The following is a 9,444-nucleotide window of genomic DNA, read 5'->3' as shown; positions in this document are numbered from 1 at the left end:
GCATTGCTGTAAAAGCTTAACGCCTTCTATGCCGCGGTCAGCGATGACCGAGCATGATAGAAGGTGCATGATAGAAGGGATCAGACCCTCAAAAGTTAAAGTCCCAGAGTGGGACAGAAATAAAGTAAAAAAAAAGCAAAAAAGGTGTTTTAATTAAAAAAAATTAAGTTTCAAGGAAAAAAAAGAATAAACACCCCCTTCCCCTGATAATATAATAAAAAAAAGGAAAAAAAAAAAAAGGAAAAAGCACACATATTAGCTATCACCGCGTCCGTAACGACTGGCTCTATAAATATATCACATGATCCACCCCGTCTGATAAACACCATAAAAAAAAGTAAAACTGTCAAAAAAAGCCACTTTTGTCACCATACATCACTAAAATTGCAACACCAAGCGATCAAAAAGGCACATGTCCCACAAAATGGTACCAATAAAGCTGTCACCTCATCCCGCAAAAAATGAGCCCCGACATAAGAAAATCGTTTAAAAATAAAAAAAACTATAGGTCTCAGAACATGTAGAAATTAAACCATCATTTTTTGGTTTCAAATATGCTATTATTGTGTTAAAGTGAAATAAAAAAAGATATATTAGGTATTGCCGCATCCGTAACAACCTGCTCTATAAAAATATCATATGACCTAACCCCTCAGGTGAACACTGTAAAAAATATAAAATAAAAACAGTGGCAAAAAGCCATTTTTGTCACCTAACATCACATAAAGTGCAACACCAAGCGATCAAAAAGGCATATGCCCCCCAAAATAGTACCAATCAAACCAACACTTCATCCCGCAAAAAATTAGACCCTACATAAGACAATCGGTCAAAAAATAAAAAAGCTATGGCCAGTGGCGTACATAAAGAAGTAAGGGCCCCAAAGCAATGATCAAACCAGGCCCCTCACACAGGACAGAAGTGTTTCTCCCTAAACCCCTTTCAATGACACTTAGGCCATTTTTTCCACTGCCTTGTTTGCTAAAACTTGTTCCTTTAGAGCAGGGGTGTCAAACTCAAATACACAGTGGGCCAAAATGTAAAACTTGAACAAAGTCGCGGGCCAGCATTGAACAAATGAACCTTTTAACATGGACCCAAACAAAATTTGCTTTAACATTGAATATGGAACAAGCATATTCATTTATTAAATAAGATTTAAATAATAATAAATAATAATACTTTTTAAAATAACAATAATAAAATCAATCAACCATTCAAGCACATGTCTTGGAGTAGCAAGAAAAAGTGCATAAAGAAAACATTAATTATTGCTCAGTTTGCTGCACACTGATCTAATCTGATGTGCCCAAGCCAGATACCTGGCATCTCTTCTTGGATGATAGTTCATCAATGTCTGGGCTCAGGCTTTGAGCTGAGGAAATCCTCAGTATCGAGCGAAGGTGTTCATCAGTCAGACGTCTCCTGTGAGATGTTTTGGTCATCTTCATCGAGGAGAAAAGTTGCTCACATAGATAAGTGCTGCCGAACATGGAGAGCATCTGAGCAGCTTGGGTGCGGAGCTGAGGCATTGTGTCAGGGATGAACTGTGGAAACTGTGCGGCGCCCACAGCATCATACTTTGACTTCAGTGTGTCATTACACTGGAGTTCAATTAGCTCCATTTGGAGGTTGGTTGGTGCGTTTTCCACATTAACTGCGAAGGGATTACTGAGGAGTTCAAACCTACATTTCTGGACATCAAAGTCGGCAAATCGCCGGCTAAACTCAGCGCCGAGTACACTGAGTTTTTCAGCAAACTGTGCGCATGGGAACAAGTTGGTAAAGAACTGCGTTTTCATGGTTTGGCAGCAGGGAAAATGGCCAAGGTTTCCTTGCAGCATCTGATTCTCCCACAGGCACAGTTTAGTTTTAAAAGCCCTCACTGCAGCGTACATGTCTGTGATGATGCGCCTGCGCCCCTGAAGCTGCAGGTTCAGCGCATCGAGATGGCTCGAGATGTCACACAGAAAGGCCAGCTCACACAGAACCTTTTTCTCCCGAAGCTCTGCTGTGTCCTTCCCTTTGCTTTCCAGAAACTGACATATTTCCTCATGCAGCTCAAAACATCTATTCAGTACTTTTCCTCGGCTTAACCATCTCACCTCTGTTTGATTCGGCACGTCTGAATACGCCGAACCACACTCCTCCAGAAAAGACTTAAACTGGCGGTGATTCAGACCTTTGGCTCTTATAAAGTTAACTACTTGTGTTACTGTGGTCATAACATGTTCCATCTTTAGGGCTTTGCCACACAGTGATTCCTGATGTATGATGCAGTGATAAACAGTTAGTTCACCTGCACAGTTCTCTTCCTGCATCTTCTCCCGGACCCTGCCCACCAGTCCACTTGTTTTACCGCACATCGCTGGCGCACCATCTGTCGTTAATCCCACGAGTTTATCCCACGACAGCTTTATTTCAGTTACGCATTTGGAAACCTCCTCAAAGATTTCCTTTCCTGTGGTTGTGCCATGCATTGATTTGAATCCCAATAGCTCCTCCGTAACACACATATTTGAGTCCACTCCACGGATGAAGACTGACAGCTGAGCAGTATCAGATGCGTCGCTGCTCTCATCCACAGCAAGGGAGAATGCAACGAAATCTTTTCCCTTTTCCAAAAGCTGGTCATACAGATTGGTGGCAAGATCACATGTGCGATCAGCTACTGTGTTTCTGCTCAGGCTCACGTTTGAAAAGGCTTGCTTTTTCTCTGGGCACACGATGTCACAAACTTTCAACATGCACTTTTTCACAAACTCTCCCTCATTAAAGGGCCGGGCTGATTTTGCGATCTCTACTGCTACAATATAACTAGCTTTTACAGCAGCCTCACTTTGTGATGTGGCTTTTTTGAACATATTCTGTTGTGAAACCAAACTTCTTTTCATCTCCTCCACTTTCTGGCTCTTTTGAGTCATGTCCAGGTCCTTGCACTTGTCATGGTGTTTTGTTTCATAGTGTCGTCGAATGTTGTACTCCTTAGTTATAGCCACGTTGACTCCACAAATCAGACAAACAGGTCTGTCTTTTACATATGTAAACAGATATTCTGTCTCCCACCTGTCCAGAAAGTTCCTGTTGTCTGCCTTTCTTTTTGCCATTTTTGGGAAGGGGTTCCACAGTGACAGTTGTAGCTTGAGATCGCTATGACTTCTGTCACACAGGAGAGGGCGTTTCTGGGACCAGTCCTTATTGACGCGCCAAAACATCAGCAAGGCATTATGGGATTTGTAGTATTAGCGATGAATGAATGCGCTGTATAATACCGGCGGGCTAGCTCTAGTAGTCATTTGGTATAGCCTCGCGGGCCAAATATAATTACACTGCGGGCCAAATTTGGCCCGCGGGCCAGAGTTTGACACCTATGCTTTAGAGCATAGGTGTCAAACTCTGGCCCGCGGGCCAAATTTGGCCCGCTGTGTAATTATATTTGGCCCGCGAGGCTATACCAAATGACTACTAGAGCTAGCCCGCCGGTATTATACAGCGCATTCATTCATCGCTAATACTACAAATCCCATAATGCCTTGCTGATGTTTTGGCGCGTCAATAAGGACTGGTCCCAGAAACGCCCTCTCCTGTGTGACAGAAGTCATAGCGATCTCAAGCTACAACTGTCACTGTGGAACCCCTTCCCAAAAATGGCAAAAAGAAAGGCAGACAACAGGAACTTTCTGGACAGGTGGGAGACAGAATATCTGTTTACATATGTAAAAGACAGACCTGTTTGTCTGATTTGTGGAGTCAACGTGGCTATAACTAAGGAGTACAACATTCGACGACACTATAAAAAACAAAACACCATGACAAGTGCAAGGACCTGGACATGACTCAAAAGAGCCAGAAAGTGGAGGAGATGAAAAGAAGTTTGGTTTCACAACAGAATATGTTCAAAAAAGCCACATCACAAAGTGAGGCTGCTGTAAAAGCTAGTTATATTGTAGCAGCAGAGATCGCAAAATCAGCCCGGCCCTTTAATGAGGGAGAGTTTGTGAAAAAGTGCATGTTGAAAGTTTGTGACATCGTGTGCCCAGAGAAAAAGCAAGCCTTTTCAAACGTGAGCCTGAGCAGAAACACAGTAGCTGATCGCACATGTGATCTTGCCACCAATCTGTATGACCAGCTTTTGGAAACGGGAAAAGATTTCGTTGCATTCTCCCTTGCTGTGGATGAGAGCAGCGACGCATCTGATACTGCTCAGCTGTCAGTCTTCATCCGTGGAGTGGACTCAAATATGTGTGTTACGGAGGAGCTATTGGGATTCAAATCAATGCATGGCACAACCACAGGAAAGGAAATCTTTGAGGAGGTTTCCAAATGCGTAACTGAAATAAAGCTGTCGTGGGATAAACTCGTGGGATTAACGACAGATGGTGCGCCAGCGATGTGCGGTAAAACAAGTGGACTGGTGGGCAGGGTCCGGGAGAAGATGCAGGAAGAGAACTGTGCAGGTGAACTAACTGTTTATCACTGCATCATACATCAGGCATCACTGTGTGGCAAAGCCCTAAAGATGGAACATGTTATGACCACAGTAACACAAGTAGTTAACTTTATAAGAGCCAAAGGTCTGAATCACCGCCAGTTTAAGTCTTTTCTGGAGGAGTGTGGTTCGGCGTATTCAGACGTGCCGAATCAAACAGAGGTGAGATGGTTAAGCCGAGGAAAAGTACTGAATAGATGTTTTGAGCTGCATGAGGAAATATGTCAGTTTCTGGAAAGCAAAGGGAAGGACACAGCAGAGCTTCGGGAGAAAAAGGTTCTGTGTGAGCTGGCCTTTCTGTGTGACATCTCGAGCCATCTCGATGCGCTGAACCTGCAGCTTCAGGGGCGCAGGCGCATCATCACAGACATGTACGCTGCAGTGAGGGCTTTTAAAACTAAACTGTGCCTGTGGGAGAATCAGATGCTGCAAGGAAACCTTGGCCATTTTCCCTGCTGCCAAACCATGAAAACGCAGTTCTTTACCAACTTGTTCCCATGCGCACAGTTTGCTGAAAAACTCAGTGTACTCGGCGCTGAGTTTAGCCGGCGATTTGCCGACTTTGATGTCCAGAAATGTAGGTTTGAACTGCTCAGTAATCCCTTCGCAGTTAATGTGGAAAACGCACCAACCAACCTCCAAATGGAGCTAATTGAACTCCAGTGTAATGACACACTGAAGTCAAAGTATGATGCTGTGGGCGCCGCACAGTTTCCACAGTTCATCCCTGACACAATGCCTCAGCTCCGCACCCAAGCTGCTCAGATGCTCTCCATGTTCGGCAGCACTTATCTATGTGAGCAACTTTTCTCCTCGATGAAGATGACCAAAACATCTCACAGGAGACGTCTGACTGATGAACACCTTCGCTCGATACTGAGGATTTCCTCAGCTCAAAGCCTGAGCCCAGACATTGATGAACTATCATCCAAGAAGAGATGCCAGGTATCTGGCTTGGGCACATCAGATTAGATCAGTGTGCAGCAAACTGAGCAATAATTAATGTTTTCTTTATGCACTTTTTCTTGCTACTCCAAGACATGGGCTTGAATGGTTGATTGATTTTATTATTGTTTTTTTTTTTTTTTTTATTATTATTTATTATTATTTAAATCTTATTTAATAAATGAATATGCTTGTTCCATATTCAATGTTAAAGCAAATTTTGTTTGGGTCCATGTTAAAAGGTTCATTTGTTCAATGCTGGCCCGCGACTTTGTTCAAGTTTTACATTTTGGCCCACTGTGTATTTGAGTTTGACACCCCTGCTTTAGAGGGTAGAGTCCTGACCAAGTTTTCACCTTCACTACAAGAGGAGATGATCCCAACTGGGACCCCTCTTGCCCTGGGCCCCATAGCAGTCTCATGGTCTGCCGCTATGGTAGTTACGCCTCTGGCTATGGCTCTCAGACTATAGAGACACTAAAACATAATTGGTTTCAAAAATGCTATTATTGTGTAAAACTAAAATAAATAAGAAAAAGTATACATATTAGGTATTGCCAAGTCCTTAACGATCTGTTCTATAAAAATGTCACATGAGCTAACTTCTCAGGTAAACGCTGTAAAAATAAATAAATACTGTGCCAAAACAACAAATTTTTTGGTCACCTTGCCCCATAAAGTGTAATAATGAATGATCAAAAAATCATATGTATCCAAAAATAGTACGATACAGCGCTCCTTTTCTTCTGCGCCCTTCCGTATGCCCTTGCATCAGTTCACGACCATATGTGGGGTGTTTCTGTAAACCGCAGAATCAGGTTAATAAATATTAAGATCTGTTTGGCTGTTAACCCTTTGACGTGTTAAAGAAAAAAATGTAAAAGGTAAAAGTTTCCTGCACCCCCATACAGGGGAACAATACCCAATACGGTTCCACCTAACTTGTATTTCGAGTTATATTATATATGTCCTTACCTGTCCATGTAAACTATTGTATGTGGGTGAGACCTCCACGGATTTAAAAACGCGCCTCAAATAACCACAGATTATCCATTAGAAAGAGGCGCTCTGATTTTCTGGTCTCAAAACATTTTCTTGACAAGAAACATGTTGAAAGGGACCTTAAATGTTATATAATTGATCATGTACAGTACAGACCAAAAGTTTGGACACACCTTCTCATTCAAAGAGTTTTCTTTATTTTCATGACCATGAAAATTGTAGATTCACATGGAAGGCATCAAAACTATGAATTAACACATGTGGAATTATATACATAACAAACAAGTGTGAAACAACTGAAAATATGTCATATTCTAGGTTCTTCAAAGTAGCCACCTTTTGCTTTGATTACTGCTTTGCACACTCTTGGCATTCTCTTGATGAGCTTCAAGAGGTAGTCCCCTGAAATGGTTTTCACTTCACAGGTGTGCCCTGTCAGGTTTAATAAGTGGGATTTCTTGCCTTATAAATGGGGTTGGGACCATCAGTTGCGTTGAGGAGAAGTCAGGTGGATACACAGCTGATAGTCCTACTGAATAGACTGTTAGAATTTGTATTATGGCAAGAAAAAAGCAGCTAAGTAAAGAAAAACGAGGGGCCATCATTACTTTAAGAAATGAAGGTCAGTCAGTCAGCCGAAAAATTGGGAAAACTTTGAAAGTAAGGGCTATTTGACCATGAAGGAGAGTGATGGGGTGCTGCGCCAGATGACCTGGCCTCCACAGTCACCGGACCTGAACCCAATCGAGATGGTTTGGGGTGAGCTGGACCGCAGAGTGAAGGCAAAAGGGCCAACAAGTGCTAAGCATCTCTGGGAACTTCTTCAAGACTGTTGGAAGACCATTTTAGGGGACTACCTCTTGAAGCTCATCAAGAGAATGCCAAGAGTGTGCAAAGCAGTAATCAAAGCAAAAGGTGGCTACTTTGAAGAACCTAGAATATGACATATTTTCAGTTGTTTCACACTTGTTTGTTATGTATATAATTCCACATGTGTTAATTCAAAGTTTTGATGCCTTCATAGTCATGAAAATAAAGAAAACTCTTTGAATGAGAAGGTGTGTCCAAACTTTTGGTCTGTACTGTACCTATGCCAAGACGAGGAGGTAATAGATCCACTCTGTTGAAGAAAAAAGAACTAGAGTGGATCTATATACTTAATTCACTTAAACCAAATGGTCTCAATGTAGAATACAATATAGGATTGGTTGGATAGGATTGTGGCTTGCCCTTGTTTCCTCGCTACTTTGGTCCGACCATTGACGCTATTCTGTGTTGGGTAGTTAGTATTTGGACCATTACTGTTTTTTATTGCCCATATAATAATAAAAATTCTTCTTCTTTTCCTTTTCCTCTTTTTTTCAGATATGCCGATGATGACTGACATGATGATATTGGAAACTACACTGCTCTGATGTCCTAGCGATTTCCTTACATATAAGATAGATATATATTGTACACTGCTCAAAAAAATAAAGGGAACACAAAAATAACACATCCTAGATCTGAATTAATTAAATATTCTTCTGAAATACTTTGTTCTTTACATAGTTGAATGTGCTGACAACAAAATCACACAAAAAAAAAAAAATGAAAAATCAAATTTTTTAACCCATGGAGGTCTGGATTTGGAGTCACACTCAAAATTAAAGTGGAAAAACACACTACAGGCTGATCCAACTTTGATGTAATGTCCTTAAAACAAGTCAAAATGAGGCTCAGTAGTGTGTGTGTGGCCTCCACGTGCCTGTATGACCTCCCTACAATGCCTGTGCATGCTCCTGATGAGGTGGCGGACGGTCTCCTGAGGGATCTCCTCCCAGACCTGGACTAAAGCATCTGCCAACTCCTGGACAGTCTGTGGTGCAACGTGACGTTGGTGGATAGAGCGAGACATGATGTCCCAGATGTGCTCAATTGGATTCAGGTCTGGGGAACGGGCGGGCCAGTCCATAGCATCAATGCCTTCGTCTTGCAGGAACTGCTGACACACTCCAGCCACATGAGGTCTAGCATTGTCTTGCATTAGGAGGAACCCAGGGCCAACTGCACCAGCATATGGTCTCACAAGGGGTCTGAGGATCTCATCTCGGTACCTAATGGCAGTCAGGCTACCTCTGGCGAGCACATGGAGGGCTGTGCGGCCCTCCAAAGAAATGCCACCCCACACCATTACTGACCCAATGCCAAACCGGTCATGCTGGAGGATGTTGCAGGTAGCAGAACGTTCTCCACGGCGTCTCCAGACTCTGTCACGTCTGTCAAATGTGCTCAGTTTGAACTTGCTTTCATCTGTGAAGAGCACAGGGCGCCAGTGACGAATTTGCCAATCTTGATGTTCTCTGGCAAATGCCAAACGTCCTGCACGGTGTTGGGCTGTAAGCACAAGCCCCACCTGTGGACGTCGGGCCCTCATATTACCCTCATGGAGTCTGTTTCTGACCGTTTGAGCAGACACATGCACATTTGTGGCCTGCTGGAGGTCATTTTGCAGGGCTCTGGCAGTGCTCCTCCTGTTCCTCCTTGCACAAAGGCGGAGGTAGCGGTCCTGCTGCTGGGTTGTTGCCCTCCTACGGCCTCCTCCACATCTCCTGATGTACTGGCCTGTCTCCTGGTAGCGCCTCCATGCTCTGGACACTACGCTGACAGACACAGCAAACCTTCTTGCCACAGCTCGCATTGATGTGCCATCCTGGATAAGCTGCACTACCTGAGCCACTTGTGTGGGTTGTAGACTCCATCTCATGCTACCACTAGAGTGAAAGCACCGCCAGCATTTAAAAGTGACCAAAACATCAGCCAGGAAGCATAGGAACTGAGAAATGGTCTGTGGTCACCACCTGCAGAACCACTCCTTTATTGGGGGCGTCTTGCTAATTGCCTATAATTTCCACCTGTTGTCTATCCCATTTGCACAACAGCATGTGAAATTGATTGTCACTCAGTGTTGCTTCCTAAGTGGACAGTTTGATTTCACAGAAGTGTGATTGACTTGGAGTTACATTGTG

At 43.2% G+C, this 9,444-nt stretch overlaps 2 protein-coding genes across 2 annotated transcripts; one reads left to right on the top strand and one right to left on the bottom strand.

The window, feature by feature from the left end:
• Window positions 1-1,295: 1,295 nt before the first annotated feature.
• Window positions 1,296-3,107, bottom strand: LOC120985792 (general transcription factor II-I repeat domain-containing protein 2-like). The gene has a single exon (XM_040413938.1). The coding sequence runs from the start codon at window positions 3,105-3,107 to the stop codon at window positions 1,296-1,298; it is 1,812 nt and encodes a 603-aa protein (XP_040269872.1).
• Window positions 3,108-3,832: 725 nt separating this feature from the next.
• LOC120985783 (general transcription factor II-I repeat domain-containing protein 2-like) lies at window positions 3,833-5,461 on the top strand. Its single transcript, XM_040413927.1, has one exon. The coding sequence runs from the start codon at window positions 3,833-3,835 to the stop codon at window positions 5,459-5,461; it is 1,629 nt and encodes a 542-aa protein (XP_040269861.1).
• The last annotated feature ends 3,983 nt before the right edge of the window (window positions 5,462-9,444 follow it).

Source organism: Bufo bufo, chromosome 1 (genome assembly GCF_905171765.1).
Source record: "Bufo bufo chromosome 1, aBufBuf1.1, whole genome shotgun sequence".
NCBI classification, from domain to species: Eukaryota; Metazoa; Chordata; class Amphibia; order Anura; family Bufonidae; genus Bufo; species Bufo bufo.
The sequence above is the reverse complement of the archived record's forward strand: the minus strand, read 5'-3'. Positions and strand labels throughout refer to the sequence as shown.